This window comes from Mustela erminea, chromosome 5 (genome assembly GCF_009829155.1).
Source record: "Mustela erminea isolate mMusErm1 chromosome 5, mMusErm1.Pri, whole genome shotgun sequence".
In the NCBI taxonomy this organism is placed as follows: domain Eukaryota; kingdom Metazoa; phylum Chordata; class Mammalia; order Carnivora; family Mustelidae; genus Mustela; species Mustela erminea.
In genome coordinates, this window is record NC_045618.1 from 120,521,999 (window position 1) to 120,545,543 (window position 23,545).

The following is a 23,545-nucleotide window of genomic DNA, read 5'->3' on the forward strand; positions in this document are numbered from 1 at the left end:
AGTCGCCTTTTAAGGGGTGCCTGGGTGGCACAGTCAGTTAAGCGTTGGACTCTTGGCTCAGGTCGTGATCTCACGGTCATGAGATTGGTCCCATGGGGGCTTGGTGCCCAGCACAGGAGTCGGCTTCAGACTCTCTCTCTCTACTTCTCCCTCTGCCTTTCCCTCCCATGTTCTCTCTCTCAAATAAATAATAAATAAATATTGAAGACATAAAAATTATCTTTTAAGTATCCACAGTATGCTGGACCCTTTGCTTTGCACTGGGTGTAAAAAGTGAATAAGATACAAGGGTTACACCAAAATAGGTAAATGATAAGATCACAGTAGTGATAATTGTGGCAGTTGACATTTACTATTTACTGTCCGCGAGGTATTATGCTGGGCACTTTAGGCGAATCATCTTACCGAAGCACCATCGTAGCATGAAGGAAAGGTTTTATTCCCATTTTGAAGATAAGAACACTGGACCTTAGCAAGCTTAAGCACTTCCTCTAAAAGTCACATAGCTAGCGACATGAGCTGAGGTGTGTCTAATTTTCAGCTCCTACAGTTAATTATTGAATTCAATGCTGTCCTTGGAAGGACAAGTAATTCCTGAGCAATTCCTCACCAAAATCTTAAAAAAATCATATGCTGTCCTTGGAGGGTTACATGGGTATAACCTGTGGCTCTCTTCCTAAAAAAGGTTGACAGGTAGCTCCAGTTCTGAGCCAGTGGGCAGAGTTCCCGGGGGAGGCCAATGCTACATCTCTCTCTCCCATCCTGATCATGGTCTAAAGCTACATCATGGCCTTGACTACTATGTCGGTTGTCTTCAAGAGAATCAAACAGCACGTGTTCTTCCTACCACTGAACTGATCCTTCCCAAGACCGCTGATCATTGTGCTAACGGGGACCTGCTTCAAGCTGACACAGTGTATGAAGAGCAGAGCCTGGTGAAGTTCCTCTGCAGGGATTAATATAGAATCCACCTGGTGATTTTAAAGAGCAAAAAGAAGGTACATTCAAGTGAATTTGAGGGAAGCATTTGAATATTAAAGGCCACATTATTCTTGATCTTTGCCAGAATTCCCTTCCATGGGACTGGAACTTTTATGTGAAGGGCAAAGTTAGGGGGAAGGTTGGTCCCCAGACTGTGTGGTGTTCTGATGAGACTCCTGGGTGCTGGAGTAAGCAGCAGCAGCTCACCCAGGCCATGTAGGACAGGGAGAGGAAGGAGAAGTTTCCAGGGGCTCTACCCAGAGTCTAGGATGGGCTGAAGTGTGCAAGGAAGTGTTGAACCTTCCTCTGCTCTGAGCAGAGTCAATATAGATATAGATGTAAACGTTTCTTGGCTTCTTTCCTGCCGGAGGCGCAGGCTGTTTGGAGCAGGGTTTGCATTTCTACCTTTCTGTTTCCTCCTGGGACAACTTCTCTTTTTCTATTCCCTTACCTACATCCTTGAGCTTAGGAGATGTTACATTTTAGACACGTTCACAGATGTTTCTAGCAGACTGGTTGGCCCGTAGAAAAATGTTTGTGAAATTATGGCAGATAAAGTAAGAGCATCCACACATTCTGACTATTTTAAACAGTCTTGATTTTAAGTGATTATTTTCCAGTAATGACAACGGATTAAATCAATCTGATGTGGGATTCAGTTTTTGAATATTGGTAAGACTATATCTCTAAAATCCACAAATCGGAACAATTCAATGGTGTGCTGTGGCTGTGTTTCCAACTTCCCTTCCTGTCTTTCTGTCCCTCTTTCTCCCTCCCCTTCTTTTTTCCTTCCCCCGCCCTGCTTCTTTCTTTCAGTATCTATAGACAGATACTGGGATAGACATTGGGTTCAGAACGTGCAATACAAAGATGAATAATTACTGGTTCCAGACTGCCAGGGATTTATGGTCCAGTAAAAGGATTCCTTCATTTTAGCCAAGGGATATTTATTGAGCCTCTGTGATGTAGAGCACATATTTAAGCGCTGAGATGAAGCAAGGAACAAAATGCAGTAGATCAAACATGCTAAATGTTTAGATTCCGGTGGGAATGACACATAGTAAACAAGGGAATAAGTACAGAAGACAGTTTCAGCTGGTGATACAGTGTTAGCTGTGAAGGAAACAAAGACCGGCAGTGGGCTGCAGAGTGACTGCTGGGGGATTGGCCTTTCATCAGGGAGGCCTTTCTGAGAGGTGATGTGGAGCAGAACCCTGAGCATTGACAAGAAGCTACCTTGCAGGGATCTGGGCAAGAATGTTCCAGCCGTTGGACACCTGGGTGGCTCAGTCAGTTAAATCCCTGCCTTTGGCTCAGGTCATGATCCCAGGATTCTGGGATTGAGCCCAGGAGCCAGCTCCCTGCTCTGCAGGGAGTCTGCTTCTCCCTCAGCCTGGCCCTTCCCTCTTGTACTGTCTCTCTCTTCCCCCTGCTTGTGCTCTCTGTCTCTCTGCTCTCTCTCTCAAATAAATAAATAAAATCTTAAAAAGTAAAAGAAAAGGGGGGGCATCTGGGAGGCTCAGTGAGTTAAAGCCTCTGCCTTCGGGTCAGGTCATGATCTCAGGGTCCTGAGATCGAGCCCCACATCGGGGGTGGGGGGTCTCTGCTCAGCAGGGAGCCTGCTTCCCTTCCTCTCTCTCTGCCTGCCTCTCTGCCTACTTGTGATCTCTGTCTGTCAAGTAAGTGAATAAAATCTTTTTTAAAAAAAGAAAAAGATTATTCCAGTCAGAGGGAACAGCAAATGCAAAGTCCCAGAGGTGGGAACTAACTCAGAAAATCTGGGTGTGGCTCTTGGAGGGTGTTGATGGGGGAACTGAGGTGGAGGGATCGGTAGGTAGTGGCCAAAATGTGGAGAACTAAGAGAAGGAGTTTGGATATTCTTTGGGCGTGTAATGATAACCCTCTGGAGGCATTTAAGCAAGGGAGTGGTGGAGCTAACTTTGGATTTTAGAAAGAAGTCATGCTGGCTGCAGTGTGGTGAATGGGCTGGCTGGGTAGGACACCGTTGTGTTGAGATGCTTGGACAGGGGAGAGGGAGCTGTGTGCGTGAGGGTGGGAGAAGTGATGGAAATCAGGTCCACTCGGAAGAGCTGGCAGATGGCTGCTGGTTTGACGGATGTGGTCAGGGCAGAGCTGAACCACTACCGACTCTGGACTTTGGGGCTGAACTTCTGGGTGTGTTAAAGGCAGTGCTACTCACTGAAATGCGGGATCTGGGGAAGAGGCAGTCTCAGGGTATGTGTATGGGTGAAAACAAGGTTTTTTAAAAAAATCACATTCGTGTTAAATTTAAGAGGCTAATTGGACATCTGAGTGGAGAAATTAGGTAGACCGTTAAATCCACAAGTTCTGGGGAAAGGTCATGGCTGGGGATGAAAATGTAGAAATCATCAGTCAGATGAACAAGCAGTGAGGCAAAATGTGGGAAGTGTACGTTTGGCTTAGAAGGATATCATTTTTGCTTTAGAAAATGTGCCGATCTAAATTATGTCAATGTTGGGGAAGGAAGGAAACAATATTCATGGAGAGTGTACTGTGTGCCAAGCACCATGCTAGCTGCTTTGCATATAGTATATTTCACGGGGCATAAGGCTTGGGAGGCATCCCTAGTGCACCGCATAGGATTACCCATCCTGGAACCAGATTGCTAGATTCAAACCCCAGCCCTGCCGCTTACTAGGGGTGTGTTCTTGGGCAAGTTAATTTAGTCCTGTGTTTTGTTTGCTCATCTGTAAAATGGGGTAATACTAGTATCTAGTTCATAGAGTTATTTTGATGTTTGGGTGAGTTAATATGGATAAAGCACCTGGAATAGTGCTTGGTACATAGTAAGCACTTGATAAATTATAGTGATCTTAATGTTACTATTATATTTACTCTGTATGGTGCACTTTAACTGATGGAAGAATATGTTATAATTATAAGAGTAATGTTTTAGAATGTTGTTTTGACTTGCTGATTAGTCAGTATATAGGATGTTTGGGTTCTGTTCCTGGTTCTGCCATGATTCCATTTTATGAGCAATTCTTTACTGTAATATATATTAAAATCTGTTTCTGTTCCACTTGCTGTATAACAAATCACACCAACCAACCAAGAGTATAACGAATCTTGTTAAACTCAGATTCTATGGTTTAGGAAACGAGGGAGGACTCATTAGTGATGGCTTATCTCTGCTCCACTATGTCTGAAGTCTGGGAGGCCTCTCGTGGAGACACTTGAAGTCTATGAATATTGATGGCGAGTGGGAAGCTGGAGGGGACTGGAATGAACTGGAGTCCTCCTTGCTCATGGGATGGCAGTTATGGCTGATTCTCCGCGGGGATCTTGGCTTGGCCGTTGGCTAGAGCACCCACACAGGCCCATGCCATGTGGCCTCTCCGTATGGCCCAGTTAGGGCTTCCTCATAGCATGGCAGCTGGGTTCTAAGAGTGAGTGTCCCAAGAGAGCCAGGAAGAAGCGGTGTGATCTTTTATGGAAACTTTGGAGGTCAGACAATGCCACTTTTGCCTTAGTCAGAAACCTGTCCAGATACAAGGAGAGGGAGCATAGAGATTCTGTCTTGTGGGAGGAATATCCCAGCCTCATGGCGCGGAGAGCGTGCAGGATGGGAGATGTTGTGGCTAGTTTTGGGAAGAATGCAGTCTGTCTTGACGCTTAACCAGGAGGCCAATTATAAGGCCAATTGGCTTGAAGGATGCAGTGCACTTCTGAATTTTGGATGTGCTCTGAAGTGAGGGTCTCTTTTATTTATTAAAGCACCTGACTTCTCTTGGCTTTTGTTGTATTGGAATTCAGAACTGGTATACTCTCATTCATTTAAGAAACCCTGATGGAATACTGACTCTGTGTAGGACCCTGAGCTAATTGCTGTGGGGGCAAATTGAGATGCTGCAAGGAGCCTACAAGCCGAAAGGTGAAGATGAATACATTTGGTTTTCAATTAACCAGTGTCTGGAGAAGAAGAAAGCTAGTGACAGTCCCTAATGGTAGTCTCAATAAAACTTGTCAAAACAAGACACAAAGAGAATTTAATGCAAATGTTTCAATTAGCATTGTATTCAACATTCAGGAACACATTTCCCATCCTATAGACCTTATCTAACGAATTAATTATTATCACAACTAGTGATTGTTAAATATTCACTCCAGCCATTCAATATAGTAATCCCCTTATGGGCCTGATACCATTGCATTTGCAGTGTAATCTCCCGAGGCAGATTACTGTTGCCATTTTATAGACTCGAGAGAGACTAATGGAGTAACGGAGTAGTAGGTTAAATGACACAAGTTGGTCTGCTCCCACAGTGCATGCTGAAGGTGACAGGGCAAGTTAATACAAAGCTGGGACTAGAACCCAAGTTCTGGATATTCCTTTTGGTGTTCTTTGTTCCAGATTCATGGTTTCCATCCATGTTCCATGAATCTTCTGGGTCCCAAGGGGATCTTGGACTGAGTGTAGAGATTGAGAAGGAGGCAAAGCTCATAGGACTTTGGGCCCTCCTCTAAATTCCAGCCATACAGCATGCTTTGAGATGATATTATATTGTATTATACCATATATTGTAGTATATATAATGCAATATACTATATGATAATATTAATACGTATTTCATATTTAATGTTTGTACTACCGAATCCAATATCCAAGAGTAGTGTGGACTAGATCAGAGGAATTCAGACTTTTAGAACGAAATCCTCCCTTCAAATGAAATTTTACATCTGTGTCTGTATCTATCGAATTTTCACTTAAAGTTTGAATTTTATTCAGTTCAGTTGAATTTCCACTCAAAATTCAAACTTCCAGAACAAAACCCTTTCATTTGAAGGAAGTTTAGTTTGATTCAGATCTTATGTCTGTTAGGTTTACCTGACTGACTCCTTCCTTCAACTGGAGTCTTACCTCTATAGCAATAATTTCCACTTAAATTTTGAATCTTACTCCGTTCAATTGAATTTCTACTTGAAATTCAAGGTTTTAGAACAAAATCTTTCCTTGAAATGGAAAGGTTTTATTTGAAAAGTTTGAACACCTCTGGTCTATTCTACATCCCTGTTGGCTATGTGTAGCTTACAAATCTGGCCCATGAGTTGTACCACTCTCATTAACCTAATTTCAGGCTCAAGATCTCAGTCACTAGCTAAAGTCTTTTCTGCTGACAAGATCTGCATTACCGTCTGCTGTAGAATCTAACCTTTAAAGTGCCTATGTAAGCACAAATCCATAAAACTAAAAGTCATAGAAGAGGGAGAGAGGGTTTATTCCATTTTTAAGACTTTTGGTTTGATTTAGATCTTATGGGTTATACTGACTGATTTATTTAGTATGTAAGTACGTCCCAGAGAGTGATCATACCGTGATCTTTGGATGTTTTCTGTTTACTTTTTCATATCAATTTTTCTTAATGATGGAAAGTGCTTTAAAAAATAACCTGAAAGTATTATATCATCCTCTTCTTTAGCAGACTGCAGAATTTGATAGATGTATCCAGCAATTGTTCACTTGTGATGAAAGGAAACTTGAATTTTCTGGCACAAGAACATTTTTTTTAGCTCATGTCCAGATAGTCAAGCCATCACAAACTTGACAGAGATGAAGCAGGCCTTAAGAGGTAGGGCCACCATGTACAGTTGTGCAGGTTGTGTATTGTACAATTGTGAATGGATCTCTTGGACGTTGTGCAATTGGCAGTCCTGTCAGGAGGTCATGGATTTCAGTCTCTGTTGATTTGTAAGTATGGGAGGACTTGATGGCAGGCTTCAAGGCAGTAAGAATAAGAAGATACATTATGCTGTCATTTCCAAAGTAGTGCCTTTCTGTACCTTCACTGCTTTCAGGTGAGGACATTTCTGGTGAGAGTCTAGGAATAAGAAAAGAATTGGTGGACTTAAATGGAAGATGCTGGGGAAAGATGTAGTTCACCTTCATGTCAGAGATGGAAGGGTGGCTCCTTGCTGATTTATTTTGGGGTATACATGAAAAGCAGGTGTCTCCCATGCTTCAGCTTTTGATCTCTGTGCTCACTGGGTGAAGTTCAGTCCTGAACACCAAAGATTGTGATTTGGGATTATGGAAGGATTTATTAGTACCCAATTGAGAACCTTAGGTTATATTTTCAAATGAATACAGGATCATGGTTCAACCTGCTCCTTCAGAGAATTTCTTATAACAGAGCATGAAGGCAGGAAGGTGTCTTGATGGGTTTTAGAGTTAGACAGACACCAGGCCTGTATCCTGGGGTCACCACTTGCCTTGGGTAAGTTTCTTCTATCCTCTAGTTGAGGGTTTTAGATGACTAGCTGATATTTAGGACGCCCTTTAGGTTAAAAAATTATATTATTGATTTTTGGAATAACTTGTACTTATTACACAATAAACCTCTTCCTTGGCTTTATGTATTCATTCAAAGTATTTATCAAATGCCTACTATGTGCCAGGAGCTGTGCTAGGCACTGAGTCTACAAGAGTGCACCATATGAGCAAAGTCTCTGCCTTTGGAGTTGGTATTCTAGAGGGGCAGGTTGCTGGGGAAGAAGCAGCAAATAATGTAACTGCAAATAATGTAACGTGCAAAGGTAGAGACAAAAGGAGAGGGGCAATTTAGGGTGGTCAGGAAAGACCTCTGTGAGGTGGTAACATTTAAACGGAGTGGCAAAGGGTGGGTGGGAGTCCGCCATGGGGAGACCGGGGGAAGAAGACCCTGGCGGAAGTGAGGAAAGGCTGCGATGCAGGGCATGGGGGGGCAGGGGTGGGGAGACAAAACCGGAGAAGTGGGGGGGTCTGCTGTGACGCTTTGGGGGTCAGAGTAGGGCCTGCGTTTTATCCTAGAGGTAACAGTGGGAGCACGGAAAGGTTTGAGGAAGGGAGGTGGTAGGATTTATGTTTGAAAATGTTTTCTGACTTCTGGCCAGAGATTCCCTGGGGGGTCGGGTGGGGTGGGGAGCATGGGGTGACGGGACCTGTGAGGAGCTATGGCCAGAGTCTTGCAGAGAGGTAGTGGGGCCCGGGCCAATGGTGGGGAAGGGAGAAGGGTGGCCAGGCCTCCTTCTAGGTCTGTTTGCAAGTAGAAATGACAGAAGTCTAGGAGGGAGGGAGCCACAGGGAGGCTGACTTGAGGTTGCCTCTGACAGTCTGGCCATTTGTCTTGAGCAAACTGGGTGGATGTTGATACCAGTCCTGGGAGAGGAGGCTTCTTTTTTGGCTGGTTGGCGATCAAGTACAATTTGGACATAGGAAGTGTGAGACACAATTGCGGTCTGCCTGTGAAACGGAACCATTGGTATTTGCATGTATGAAGCTGATAGTCAGAGATGTGTTTTCTGGAGTTGAAATTTATTCTTAGAAGAAACTCTCTCCCCTCCCCTGACAGTTGAGGAAAGTTTTCCCAGGGGATCCGGTCCTTCCAAATGTTATTTTCTCTTTTCTGATCCCAGCTCCCACCAGTGACCATTGCTAGGTCAATATTATGGTGAAGGGTTTTCCAGTTAGTGCACCAAGGCTGGAACCTTGGGATTGAGCATGGTGAACGAAGCCCATGCTTTCTTGGTATCCACACAGAGGAAGGTTGGCCATTCAGGTGGTGGCTACACTGCCCTCTGTGTAGTTCATGAGGATGACTTTGAGACTGTTATCATTAAATGCTTGGTTCTTGTTCCTGTTGTAGGTGGCCTAGGTGTTATGGCGATGGCCAGGGTGACCCAGGTATCAGTATCCCTTTAACCCAAGTAGCCAGCAGAGCTCCCTCGTTCTCTGCAGCAGGGGCATCTGGCCGCCTCCAGTGTTGACTTGTCTTGTCACCTGGGATGCAGCGTGACTTCTGTTCCTCTGGCTTTTGCACACTGATCCCTGAGTTGCCCCCTGCTGGCTCCCTTCCTCTGCTTCCCTGAGCATAAAGATCTGAGAGTCATCAGCAAATGGGTGGAATTTAAAACCTTGGCCCTGAAATAGATGAGTCATGGGGAGAATGCAGAGAAGAAAGGGCACAGGGATGAGCCCCACAGAAATCCAATGTTTACAAATTTTTAGGAAGAGGAATCTGTAGAGTGGATTTTAAAAGACCTAACCAGGGAGGGCGCCTGGGTGGTTCAGTCAATTGGTGAAGCATCTGACTCTTGATTTCAGTTCAGGTCATGATCTCAGTGTTTGGAGATCGAGCCCTGTGTCAGGCTCCTCATTGAGCATGGAGCCTCCTTGAGATTCTCTCTCTTTCCCTCTCCCTCTGCTCCTTCCCTGCTCACATGTGCGTGCTTTCTTTCTCTCAAAAACCAAACTGAACCAAACCAAATCCACAAGACCAAACCAGAGAGAATGGAGGAAAATCTTGGGAATGTGGTGTCAAGAAGCCAGAAGTGGGAGCATTTTAAGGAGTAAGGCCTGGGTGCCTGAGGAGCTCAGTCAGTTAAGCGTCTGCCTTCGGCTCAGGTCATGATCTCAGGGTCCTGGGATTGAGCCCTGTGTGGAGCTCCACACCAGGCTCCACATCAGGCTCCCTGTTCAGCGGGGAGCATGCAAAATGCTATGGGAGGCCAAGTTAGGTGCGGCCATGTTGGTGGGCACTGGTTCTGGGAGGTGGAGGTGGTGGGGGTCCTGGGAAGGGCAGTTGTGATAGGGTGCCAGAGGTTCAAGCCTGGTTGTTTTTATATGGTTTTATGATTGTATCACCCAGTGTCGTACTTACCTACATTTTTGGTTGGTTGTGTTGGGTGGTTGATGGTTGTTCTCCTTCTGTCCCTCTGACATGGGATTACCAGATAAAATGCAGGACACCCAGTTAAATGCTAATTTTGGGAAAAAAAATTTTTTTTAAAGTGTAAGTATATCCCAAATATTGCATGAGATCTACTTATCCTAATTTATGAAAATCTGAAATACAAATTAAACTTCCTCTCCTGCCTTTTTTTTTTTTTTGCTGAATCTTTCAGTGCACATTGAGTTTTGTATACTTTAAAATGGTTAAAGTGATGAATTTCATGTGGTATAAATTTTAGCACACTCACCTACCCTAGCTAGACTGTCAAGTAGAAGCCACCTTTAAGTAGAAGGTCTGCTTCTGGGTTGAGTCACAGGACCAGTAAGAAATGTCAGCCTTGAGGGACCCTTTTTTTCTGGTGATAGCTAATGCTCCTATTAAGTTGCCTTAGGGCACCTCATAGAGTACCGAGCACACAGTAGGCACTCATGGAATGATAGAAGCTGCATTGTGTGCCGCAGGGACCATTAGCCCACGGAGATCCGTGAATGGAAAGACCTCACCCTAGTACCTGTGAACCGCTTAGAGAATGTCAGGAGATGGACTTCACATGGAAGTTTCCAGTGAGTTAAGTGGTATGGCCCTTTTGGCTGTGCTTTAGGAATCTAGTGCTAACTCCATGACATACCTAATTTTGCCCTGTGACTCTGGAGGAAATGGCTTTGCTGAATTCAGCACCTTCCAGTGGTAGCAGCTTAAATGCCACTGGCATCTGAGGGGCCATTAAAAATCTTTAAATGGCAGGGAACTCTTGGAAATGCCCACAAATTCCAAGGTAGCTGGGTTGTGTCATTTGCTATTTTAATTGGTTATAACAATTTCCAGGCCCTTTTTCTTTTTCCTTTATATGAAGTGGAGGAGTCATAACCACAAGACTGTATTTCAAATGACCTCTTTAGAGGCAACTTTCAAGCAATTAAGTACAGGTTGAATCCAAAGCGTTTGATGCATTAAATATCAGCTAGGATTTTCTATGAGGATTATATTTCTTGGTTAAAAGCTGAGAACCCGAAAGATAGGTTTAGCTATCTATGGAAATATTTTTTTTTTCTCTTGTGCTTTTTTTCCCCTGAGCTTTGCTATTTACAAGGACTGTTGCATCCCTCATTAACATTTGTTTACATGGCAGGCAGAAAGGGACACTTTCATTTTCCACTATTTTATTGAGTCCTACAATGTGCCAATATTCGCTAATTTGTATTTTGGTTATACGTTTCTGAGCCAGGTCCTATGGTTCTTATAACTGGGCAGTTCCTTGATTGGAAATATGTTTTAGAGGATGGTTTAATTGCTGATAACCCATCACATGGGTTCATCTGGGTGACATCCGGGGGTCTGAGGACCCATCAGAATTAACATGGAAGGGGAAGTAAATTTTGGAAAATGATGCCAGAGCACACTTCTTTCTGTACTCCCTTATTTTATGAGCTGTTTCTTGGGGAGCAGGTTCAGGACCAGCATAATAGCTTGGACGATTTCCTCAGGCCCAGGCAGGGATCTGTTTGCCCTCTGAGATTTCGGATGCCTTTTCTAGATCCTTCAGCACCCGGCCCTTTCTGAATTACAGGAATGGTGGGGGAAGATTGCTTCACCAATTAACCCACCTTTTTAGCTGGTGAGTTCCTGGACACCAGGGTCCTGCTTCATCACCTGCGTGTGCATTGGTTCCTAAGGCATGTTAGATACTAGACCAGGATCTGTTGAATCCATGCCATGAATATTAATTGAGCTCTTATTATATGCTGTGCCCTGGGATTGGGACTGTGGGAGATTTAGAGGTAAGGGTCCCAGAGCAAGGGGGCATCTAGAGGAATTTACTCTCTAGCAGGAGGGATTACTCATGAGAAAGGACTGCAGATAACAGGGCAGTGGAGGGAGATGTTGGTCTGACGAGAAGGGCCAGCCTACATTCAGCAGCTCATGGTTGGTTGGGAAACTCCCCTGGAGGCTGGTTCAGCCCTAGGATTCCCTACCAGCAATGACTCTTGCTTCATCGGATCCCATTTGGTTCCCCAAATCTAGAAGTGCTGGTTTATTAAAGATTCCCTTCTCTGTCTTTTTTAGATCTGTTCACCCAATTTTCCAGTAAGTCTGTTGACTCCTTGAAGACTTCACCAATTAGAGCTATTAATAGTATTTGGAAACACTTCTCAGGCTTCAGAGAAACGGACGGGTATTTACTACATCACTGTCTCCCCAGCCTCATGAGAAACAATGTGGGTATTCTTTCCCCTTTCAGGTTTCCCCCTTCCTCCCTCCCGCACTCACTCCCAGCCTCTGATGGCTGCATTTGCAGCGAATCACAGAAATGTTGCTGATGTCAGCAGCTCTGAGACTGCATTAAAGGAGCCACTCTAAGGGGAAAATTATCCAGCGGGTGATGCTGAAAGGCAAAGCCATTTTGTAGGGTGTTTTGTAGAAACCGTTTTCCGCCTTTGATGGATTGCATTCATTTTTGCGACTTAGTAGGCACAGCGAAGGAAGAGCCATCTAAAATTTCTTTTTCATCCAAGTTGGCTTTTTTTTTTTTTTTTTTTTTTTAAATATAGGAGGTTTTAGTGGTTACAAAGCAAGCCAGGAGCTCTGGGTGGCTATCCCAGGGGCCCAGCGTACTAGGGTGTTGAGACTCCATCTCGGTGACCCCAGCACAAGGGTACAATGAGGGTACAGATCATCCTACATAAATGGTTTGTTCTTAAAGATATACACATATAAACCACAGCCCCTTTTAGTCGAACACGCAGCTTGCCGTTTCAGTGCTTTTCCTAGCAAATCCTCTCATAAAGTAGACAGCTGTCTTGCAAACGGATCCCCATGTACAATTTCAGGTCGTGTACAGTCAGATACACCTTAATATCTCTGTGACGTCTGTTTGGATGAGCGTTTCTGAGCAGGGAGATAGGGCAGCTGGCTGTGTGGCCCCGAGCTGAAGAAGGAAAGTGTAGGTTTGGAGCATCAGCGATCCCCAAGGCTGTTTGGATTCTCAGCAGCATCTAGCAGCCTGGGTGAGGTCTCTGAGCAGAGAGAAAGAAAAACATAGAAGGGGGTGTCTCCAGTGGCTCCAGGAAAGGACAGAAAGAGGGGGAGTGGAGTCTGTGAGCTGGAGAGTGAAGTGTTGAACTTGGAATCTAAGCTGGGTGGGGAGGGAAGAAAACAGAGTGGGGGGGCACGAGAGAGTGAGAAGTGGGGGCAGGATGTGTTGTGGGGGTAGTCACGGGGAGAGAACTGGGTGGATAGGGAGCTCAGGTCTGAAGTGGATTACTGAGGCAGGGTCATTTCTTGTGATGATGGCATTCGGGATGTGGCCATAGGAGGAGGCAGCTGTAATGGAAACCACTGGTGCTCCTCCAGCCTTCCAGAACGTTCTTCCTGACCCCGTGTACCCCTCCTCCAGAGTCTATGCACTTCTCCCCCTGTAGCTTGTCCCTACAAAGAATCCCTTTTGAGAAGATTTTCCTTGGTCTACTGACATCTCTTACCAGGATGCTCCTGAGCATTTATGTCCCTCCAGGGGTTTCTGTAGCCAGTGACTAAGAGAGTTGGGACAAACTTGGAGAAGGCATTTATACTGCAGAGCTCCCGTGGGCTCAGGGGACAGGACTTCAGCTGGAGCCCGTGCTTACTTGGCTTCCTATCCTTCCCAGCCCTGCTTCCCCACTCCTTTAGGGGCTTCTCCTGGTGAAGCATTTCCCAAATAAATTGTTTCCACACCAATCTTCACCTCGGGATCTGCTTCTGGGGAACCGGCCTGAGTCACTGGTTGACGTGGGTTGGAGATGATGGTAGTGGTGATGAAATCAAGGAAATGGGAGTTTGGGTATTGGATGGATTGTCTGTGAAACAACTGAAATATCTCGGGAGGAAAACAGGACCTGGACGAAAGCTTTAGGGCATCAAGGAGAGAAGACAGCTCTACCACTGACAGCCATGAGAAGAGGAAAAAGTGGAGGAATCAGAGGATTTGGATCTCAAAGGAACAGGGATTTGGACATGAGGGTATGGGGTGTTATTTTTCTGGGACAGGTTGGCCCTGACATTGTGGACAAGGGAGACTGAACAACCTCTACCTGAATGCCACACTCAGAGGACAGTGTCCTCAGGGGAAGCCCAGGTGTCACTGAAGAAGATGGAGGAAGGTTCCCTCAAGATGCTGAGAAAGTTGGAGAGGTCTTTAGTCTGGTGGACCTGAGATGTCTTTGGAAAGGTTTGGGATGGGAAGGGAAGGTTGGATCAGAGCAGAGGAAGCAGAGAGTAGAAGAGGGATTAAAGCTACATTGGAGAATCAAAGCTAGGGGGAAGCTTACATCCACTGGTTTCACTGGCCCTGGGCTTCTCAAAAGAATTGGTCCCTTGAGCTTCCTGGCAGATGGTGGTTTGGCAGCCTGGATACTGAGCGTGGAGATCCCTATTACTCTTGGCACAGAGTTGGCATGTATTTGTTGAATAAGTGAATAAATGGCACATGAAGTTTCTAAATGCCCCTCCTTCTTCATCACTGGAAAACATTAGTGTCCTGATCACCTCTGTATTTTATGCTCTGATAAATGTGGAATTTTCAAAGTATGTCTAGCTGCTTCTGTCAGCATCATTGAGTGGGATGCAGTGAACAGATTTCTTTAGGTTAGGGAATCAGGCAGTGTACTGGCTTAGAGACTTAAGTCATAGGATCTTTCTGCCAAATGGATTAACATGCGTTTTTCAGTTTTGTTTTCTACTGTGGGTCTGTAAAACCAACTGATTCAATTGGTACAACCACTTGTGATCTACCCAAGGAAGTTTGCCGGGGTCAGAGGGCAGCATGTGGGGGCGAGGCAGGGCTGGGGAAGGAAGAGGGCCCTGAGCACATGGGGCGTTGGAGGCCATGTAAACAGTATGGAAGTAATTGTGGGGTTTTAAGCAGGAGCGGGATTAGAGTTTTAGAAGGATTCCCCGGCTCCAGGCTACTTGGGAAAGGTCCTCTTCCTGGAGCCCAGTGAGGAGAGGTAACTGCTTTTGACAAAACACCTGGGAAAGGCAAACCTCTTTCTGGAAGGAATAGGTCCTGACAATGGGATTTAAAACACTTGGCCCCAGGGTAAAGGAGATATTTTGGGAACTACAGCTGCTTATATTATTTTTAATCCAGAAGGTAAGGGGAAAAACCTCTTTTTTTTTTTTTAAATGCTCTAGTTAATTTAAATTATGGAGGAAAAAACTTAGAGTAAGATACAAAGTATGGGGGTGCCTCGGTGGCTCAGTGGGTTAAGCCTCTGCCTTTGGCTCAGGTCATGATCTCAGGGTCATGGGATGGAGCCCCACATCGGGCTCTCTGCTCAGTGGGGAGCCTGCTTCCTCCTCTCTCTCTCTCTCTCTGCCTGCCTCTGCCTACTTGTGATCTCTATCTGTCAAATAAATAAATAAAAATCTTAAAGAAAAAAAAATAAGAGACAAAATATTATTCAGGTAGCATTTTGGAACTAGACAACAGAGCCCCAGCCATAGCTTCAGACGTTGACCATACAGTCACGACAGAGGGGTCCATTGCACCAGCATGGTGTAGTGTGGAGCCTGTTGGGAAAACCACAAAGTAGGGAGCCCCAGATCTTGGAAGAGGAGCAGGGCCATGGAAAAGGACAAGGCTGTTCTGACCAGCTCAGCATGGACAAGGAGGAGCCCTGGTCCTGGGCTCTTTCTCGTCTTCCCTAGGAATTGAACAAATCACGAGGAGCTCTCCTTGAACTGTTTCAATGTCTGAGAACTTTAACCCCTTGGCTCTGAATGTCTGTCTGGGGAAAAAAATACTACAGTACTGGGGCTACTCATATTACCAGATTCAGTGAATTCTGCAGTCAGATTTTCTGTTGGGGAAGTGTGTAAAATTGATATCATAAATGCTGGTAAATTTATGGATGGATGCATGAATGAATTCAGGAATGGAGTAAGTTATAGGTAGGAGCAACTCAGTTGTAGGCACTGTGCTAGGCACCACAATGAGACATAAGGAGAGCATAGAGGAAGGACATCTGATTATATTGGGGGGTGGGCAGTCAGAGAAGACTTCCTGGAGGTGGTGACACATGAAGTGACTCAAGAAGTGAGTAGGAGGTATTGTGGGCCAGATAAAGAGTGGGGAGAAGAAAGGTATCTGGGAAGCAAGACAGCCCTAAGGGCCACATCAGCAGGTGGCTCAGCATGCAAGGGTCAGGGTACTGCGTGGTTTGGCAGGGTCAAAGGTTGTGTGTGGGGGCGTGGCAGCAGGTGAGGCTGGGGAGACAGGCAGGCACCAGATCCTGGAAGGAGCCTGTGCTTTAACAAATCACTATGGTGCCTTCAGAGGAGCACAGGTGTCAGGTGGCCGAGTTCAGAGTCACCCCTGGAAGAGCGCCACCTGGCTGCGATGTGGAGGATGGATTCGAGGAGGCAGGACTGGAGGCTTTGGAAGCGATTCTGGTGAGAGAAGACAGGGTCTGCCCTAAAGGGAGAGGAGGGGACAGATGAGAGTCAAGGTGGCAGCATGTTCTCAGCTCCCTTTAGTCTGGTTTCCTCTCGTCTTGGTTCCCTGTCTCTAAAGGGTCCCAGAAATTTCCCGATGCCTTGGTCTCTTCTATCTGGATGCAAAGCCTGGCGTTTTAAGAGGGCCAGGTGAGAGAAATCCCTGAACCCAAAGGAAAAAATCTTTTCTGCGGTGGCCTTCTGGGGACATGCATGGCTTGCTCACTTAGTGTGTGCAGACTGTCTCTGTGTTCTTATCAGGACGAGTCTGAGCCCCCTTAAGGTAGGGCTGTCGGACGGAAACTGAAAGAACAAGGTCTGGCTGTTGGCATATGTGGCATCCGAAGGACCTCGCATATTCTCTCTGTTCTTCTCAGAGGACGGTCATGGTGAAACCGGCTGCTGTGAGACTCCTCAGCGTTCCTCCTTCTTCCCGACACCCACCCTCTGCACTTGCCTCAAGTCCACGTACTGGGGATTCTGGGCTCAGCGTTCCGCTGGAGCTCTCTGGACTCTGAGCTGCCAGTGCAGGTGGCCCTGGACCCATGCCAGGCCTGGGAGGGTTGGGGGGAGGGCAGGAGTTCTCTGCTTCTCGTCAGTGTGTTGCAATCCGTTGTACTTTGCCTGGGTCAATAGGCAGAGTCACGTTGCTGTGGGACAGCGGCATCTCTGAGGTGGCTGCCTTTCATGTTCCCAAGAAACCCTGAGTCCGGGGGATGTCATTTGTTTCAAGTGGCGTGGAGGAGTGGAGGCACTTGGGGTTGGGTGTCTGACCATGGGTCCAAGGGTGCCGCTGCCCCGGGCCTTCAAGCCTCACCTGGCAAGGGGGACAGATAATGACAAGTGCTCTCCACACAAGGTCTCGTGATGATGCACTAGGTTCGTGCTTGTGTAAGATCCTGGTCGACTCTCCCGCGGACTCTGAAGGCTGGGATGGGTCCTGTTCCTTTCCGTGTCCCCCAGCGCCAAGCATGGCACCCGGCTGACTCCAGGGTTTGTTGACTGAGTGCAAGAATGGGAAGGAAGTACAGGGCATGGGAAAGCCTGAAAAATTCAAAACGACCGCGAACCTCCTCAACCACCAAGAAGCAGATTTCCGCGCGTGCTCCCGTATCTACCCGAGTTTAGGTGAAAGTGGAATGGGCGAGCCTTTGTGAGGAAATATTTTAAAATGAAAATTGACTGAAGGGATATTGCCCTGCTCGCCTTTCCCTTCTCATCACTTCTGGGCAGTGACGTTTGCTGCCAGATACTTTTCCGGGGGAGTCATGAGGAACGATCGGTCATTACTTTCTACGCCCCATCTATTATTGACACATGTCAGATAAAAGGGCCCTTTCCACCAGGGGAATGTCTTTGTTTCCTATTCTTCTGTGCCTACGCTCCAGAAGAGAACTGACTTTGAAGTCAGATTATTTTCATTTTAATCCCGACTCCCCCGCTTTCTGCCCCCTTGACCTCTGGTTAGCCATGTACTCTCTCCAGGACTCAGTTTCTTTATCTGCAAAGCGGGGATATGCGGTGGCGATGACCATGCATGTGCCTTGCAGCCCTGCTGTGGAGTCCTTACTATCCACCTTCAGCAGATAAAGAAACAGAGAAAGGAAGTGGTCAACCAGACACGGATGGCTTCGGGACTGAAACTCTCCTGGTGCTTTGGAAACTTGGGATTGGTGGATTCTATTCAGACTCTGCTCCTGGGGACAGCCTCTTAGCAAACTGGCATCAGGAATTGGTCTGAGAAAGACCTTTGTCAGGCCCAATTCTGCTCAGCCTCAGGAGTGCTAGAAGTCCCGGAAACATCCGTGATGCAAATCAGTGAAGGAAGCCCAGCGGCAGCTGACCTCTGAGCTCAAGGCTGCCACTGGGCTTCCTCCTAATGTCTCGTCACCTGACACTGTGAAGGATGTTCCCTAAGTAGGTTATCAAACCCCTGAAGCCGGGAGGGACTCTGACTTAGCCCCACCAGAGCTTGGCGCCTCCTGCTGACTTGGCATTAAGTAAATGCTAGTCGCTGAGGATGGTGGGGTTTCGGGTGGGCCTTTTGTTTAGAGTCTGAAGGAGTTAACAACAACAACAACAGAAAACAAACATTTGCTCTATGCCAGGCGCTGTGCCAAGAAATGGAGATCCAACAATCAAATGACAAGCTTTCAGAATCCCTGGAAATCCTAGGGATTTCCCGGCTTGTGGGGAGACAGGCATGCCGAGTCTGCCTGGAGAGTCCAGGACGACTTCATGAGGGAGGCGGCTTTGAGCTGAGACTGAGGAGGGTGGGAGTCTCCCAGGCATGTGAAGGTGGGGAGGGGGCTCCCGGCCAAAGGAACATCCATGGACTGCGGAGGCATGACCAGGGCATTGCTATGTTGGGGCCACCTGCTGTGGAGGGCTGCGGGAGTGCCTGGTTCTTTCCCACTGAGCACCCCTCCCCCACATTGTATGTGTGGTTTCGATGTGCCAAGTTTTCCTCCTTTTATTCCTCATTCAATCAGCGTATTGTGTGCCAGGCACCGTACAAGACACTGGGTACAGAGCTGAGAGGGTAGGCCTGGGTCCTGCCCTCCTGAAGCTCTAAGTCCAATGACAAGTAAACAGCCCAGTGAGTGTGGACCAGAGCGACCTAACCTAGCAGAGGTCAGAGACCTAACCTAGAGGGGCGTATGAGTTTCCCATTGCTGCTGTAACAGATTGCCATCATCTTAGTAGCTTAACGCAATGCCTATTTATTATGTTGTGATTCTGGAGGTCAGAAGTTCCAAATCTGTCTCATTGGGCCAAAATTAAGGTGTCGGCAGGGCTAAATCCTTCTGGAGCCTCTAGGGGAGAGTCTCTTCTTTGTCTTTTCTGGTTTCTAGGAGCTGATTTCATCCCTTGGCTTGTCACCCCTGCTTCTTTTCTTACGTGTTTTCTTTCTCTGACCCTCCTGCCTCTCTTTTGTGATTACATTGGGCCGACACTGGTAATCTGGGATAATTCCTTATCTCTCGATCCTTAACTTAATCATATTTGCAAAGTTCTTTTTGTGATTTAAGGTGATGTAGGCAGAGGCCCCAGGGATTAGGATGTGAACTTCTTCAGGAGCCATTATTCTGCCCACCCCAGAGGGGACAGGGGAAAAGGGGAAAAGTGGGGGGAGGTGCTTCCAGAAGTAGTATTTAACCCCAGCTTTGTCAAAGATGGGTCCGTGTGGAGGCAGGGGAGGTCGCTTAGGAGGCTGCTGGATTGGCCCAGGCAAGCCGTCGTGATGCCCACCCCCCCAATGAGGTTGGTTATCCTGGGAAGGGTGAGAGGCACAGGGCACTGAGAGGCAGCAGGGAGGGTTATGAGTGGGAAATGTGGGGGCAACGTTGAAAGAAACCTAGACAAGACATAATTCAGTATCAACAAAGGTTAATAGGAACCTGAAAGTCGTGTTCTGTGGGGAAGGACTAGCAAGAATATGATGCCCATGGTGCTGATTCGGACTCTTAAATCTTTCAGTGAGAGATTCCAGATGGTTTTGCATTCAGTGAGTCAAGAATGAAATCTAACATTTTACGATTTTATTTGCTAGAATCACGTCCAATTAAAGGTTGATGTTCTGCTTGGTTTTCAAAGAGAAAAGCGATTTTAAGGCTGCAGGAGGAAAGGCAGGTATTTGCAGACCTGGATTCCTTGAGGTGGCCACCCTTCTGGCTGGGTGTCCTCAGGGTCATTGGTGCTCTGCACAGGGAGGGAGTGACATTCCGTGCTTTTGTTTGTCTTGAGTTTCTGAAGGCAGAGAGCGAGCAGTCCGCTCTCTGGAGTGGGACTGTTTGCTCCACTTAGGTAATTACCTAATACCATCCCCTAATACCTTATTTACACAACAGCCAGGCTGCTCTATGACAGAGGCCATAATAAGCATTTGTGTAATAAAGGTAGAGGAAAATCGAACGTGTTGCTATTCACTGCTGCACAAGACAGATCTCTAAAGTGCATGATAGCGTCGTGTGTGCAGCACGACCCTGCTCTTCCTGCCATTCTAGAAAAGCCTCCAGCTTCACAAATTTATTTCCAAGGTAATGAGATTGCCCTTCTAGAGACGAGGGACCTTTGAGAATTAGATGTGTTCTCAAACCGAGGGGAAATTTCTTTTCCAAAGGCTTCTTACTGGAGGAAAATAGACACAAAATTCGGTCACTAAAGTCACTGCATTTTCTGTTGAGAAATGTGCTTAGAATTTATTTTATTATTCTTATATTTTTCTAGGAAACCAAGTTACTTGACATGCAACATCACTTATTGTTTACTTCCCTCTATCCAGTCCCCTGTTTGTTTGTTTTTTTGTTTTTTCACTTTGATCATCTTCTGAAACCCAAACTTTCTTTTAAAGATTTTTTATTTATTTACTCAACAGACAGAGATCACAAGTAGGCAGAGAGGCAGGCAGAGAGAGAGGAGGAAGCAGGCTCCCAACTGAACAGAGAGCCTGATGTGGGTGGGACTCTGTCCCAGGACCCTGGGATCATGACCTGAGCCGAAGGCAGAGGCTTTAACCCTCTGAGCCACCCAGGCACCCCTGAAACCCACACTTTCTTTACTGTGTCTGAGTATTGACTCGTCTGCCTGATAGCAAGCTTGCTCTTCTTCCCTTTGTTTTGTGACCAGGACCGGATGAAAGGGACTCTGAAACTCGCTAGACATTCATCTCCTCTTTGCTCTTGGTGTCCTCTGTCCTCAGTGGGTGGACAGAGTAGCTGGGCATCCGTCTCCTATTTATTCCCTCTCCAAGTTGCACAGCGTGTCTGTTTTTCAAATATGATGGTCTGTCCTGCATCTTACACATTGTTTATCCGAGGAAGCTTGAGAGAAGAGATGAATTATAAACCACGGAGACTTGGCTTTCAAAATTGGGCCCTTGCAGAGAAATGTAAGAATGTTGAACTCAGTTACTACTCCTTTTTTGAAACCCCCGAACTCCTGGGGCTCCTTTTCCACGAACTCAAACAGGCACCTCACCGCTGATCAGATTCCCTCACTGCCCAGCCTGGTGAACCAGGTTTTCAATCTCCCATTTGAAAGCTGGCTTGAGAAAGACATCTGTGCTTTGTTTCTGACAAGTCGCGTGTCTTGTATTTATCAACAAACTCTCTCTTCTTCTGTCCCCTGCCCTGTTTCTCAGTGGCCGTTCCGGCAGCAGCGCCCCCCGTGGGCCAGCCCAAGGGTGCCACTAACGGGCCCTACGCCACCCCACGCCTCTCCATCTCCTCCCGAGCCACGGTGGTAGCCAGGATGGAAGGCGCCTCCCAGGGGGGCCTGCAGACCGTCATGAAGTGGAAAACCGTCGTCGCGATCTTCGTGGTTGTGGTGGTCTACCTTGTCACCGGCGGTCTGGTCTTCCGGGCCTTGGAGCAGCCCTTCGAGAGCAGCCAGAAGAACACCATTGCCTTGGAGAAGGCGGAATTCCTGCGGGATCATATCTGCGTGAGCCCCCAGGAGCTGGAGACGCTGATCCAGGTGAGTGGGGAGCGAGGCAGCCGCAACTGAAGGGACAGCTGTGGTTTTGTCCTTCGAGCTCACTGAGTTTGCTTCTGGTTGAGATGCTTCTGATGGTGGCGGTGGATTAGGGAGGGTCTCTCTGGGGAGGTGACATTTGAGCTGGGACCTCAAAGGAGCCAGAGAGTGAGACATGCAATTCTGTGGGGGAAGGAGGCCAGGTGTGCAGCAGCCTCCATGTGGGGATGTTAGGAGCAGGCTGGGTTTTGCATCACCTGCTTTTGGATGAGGTGGCTGGAGGCAGCAGTGGGCAAAAGGGCTTTGGATTTTCAAATCCAAGGCCACCTCTGTGTGCTGATTAGCTTCCTGGTTTGGAAGTTGGTGTAGGATGCTGGGCTAAGAGAGTGCTTTAGAAGCCAAAGAAGGAATTTTAAACAAGCAGGGATGTATTAACGTGTGCTCCCCCCACCCCCACCGAGATCGTGGGGGTGGGGATGGGAGGCTGTTGATACTCAGCAGAGTCGTTTGGGTGGGTTTATGGGGACGAAATAACAAAAATAGCAGTAGTAGTAATAATCAGGATTGCTGGTTTGAACATATTGCATCAGGCACTGACTGAGGTCCTCGCAGACCTTGGATATTAAGAAAAAATATCCATAAACAGATAGAGGCAGAGACCTTTGGGCTACCATCTAGAGAAGCAGGGCAATGAAAGTGGGGGTGGGGTGTTTGGGAGGGTCATGGGAGACAGAGTCATCTTGGGTGGTGTGATGGGAGCAGATAAAACAGGAGGCTCCAGAAGCCTGGGAAGGGCAGAGAGCCTCGTCCCAGAGGGAGGAAGGGGAGTGGTTGGGAGCCCAGTTGGGCGGCTTCATTGTTCAGTAGATGGAAGATGAGAAAGAAGGATGAGAAAGAAGGCTCCTGTGACTCCTTCCGGTCTGGGGCTATGTGCATTAAATTCTAATGGCTACTACAATCCAGGATATTGCAGGATTGCAAGACTGACCTGGTTATTTGTATAATTATTTCAAAGTACATTGATAGGGTATGGGAATTTTGGAGGTCCTTATGATCTGGAAATTTCATAGCAATTTTATTCCTTTAAAGAAATTTTGATAATCTGGCTTGACTCTTATAAATAATTAGAAATATACATTTCCCCACCCCCGGGAATAAATATGATTTCATATCTATGATCCTATAATTTTGACTAAAAAGAAAATTTTAAATGCAAAAATCAAAGGGCAGTATTTCATATTATTCTTTCTTAGAGAGCTTTTTGTCTTTTTCTCCCTCTTTTCATGAGAAAATGGTATCAAATTTGTGATGATGGGTATTGTACCAATCTGTATCAGATTTAAGAATGTCATAGAAAATGAGGGAAACAATTCTGGAATACTTTTAAATAAGAATGGAGTTATACATGTTGCTGTGATATGCAGTGAGATCCTTTCTATTTAGTTGCAATACATAAAATAACCTAAAAAGTGTTCCAAATTGAATCTAGATTCATGCTTGGATTTTTCCTTTCTTAAACAGTGAGATCTTGAGGAAAAGATTATGTCATATTATCTTTATATCTATGTGTAGCCTATGCATTGCTTTGTATCTAATTATTGCCCGACAGAGAAATCACTTTGGATTGAGATATCAAACTAAATGTATAACATTGGTGATACCATGAGATATCTGAGATTACTCATGCACTGGCTTATTTATTTATGTATTTCCATTCTTTGGCTCTCTCCTTCATGAAAGAACTCAGAGGCCAGAAGGGACAGGAAGGGAGCATGTAGAGATTCTAATTCTAGTGCTGCCATTAAAACTTGTCCCCTGCTTTGGTCTCAAAAGTTGCTCTGGGAAATGAGGGTGTGTTTGTGTATGAG

The 23,545-nt window shown here is 46.4% G+C and overlaps 1 protein-coding gene across 8 annotated transcripts in view; it reads left to right on the top strand.

Annotated features, from left to right (window-relative positions):
* KCNK10 (potassium two pore domain channel subfamily K member 10) overlaps positions 1-23,545 on the top strand; it is a 137,790-nt gene that overhangs the window by 41,385 nt on the left and 72,860 nt on the right. For all 8 annotated transcript variants that reach the window (XM_032344752.1, XM_032344753.1, XM_032344751.1 and 5 more), the window contains one exon: positions 21,346-21,680. In XM_032344752.1, the coding sequence (XP_032200643.1) occupies positions 21,346-21,680 (335 nt within the window). The remainder of the gene's footprint in view (positions 1-21,345; positions 21,681-23,545) is intronic.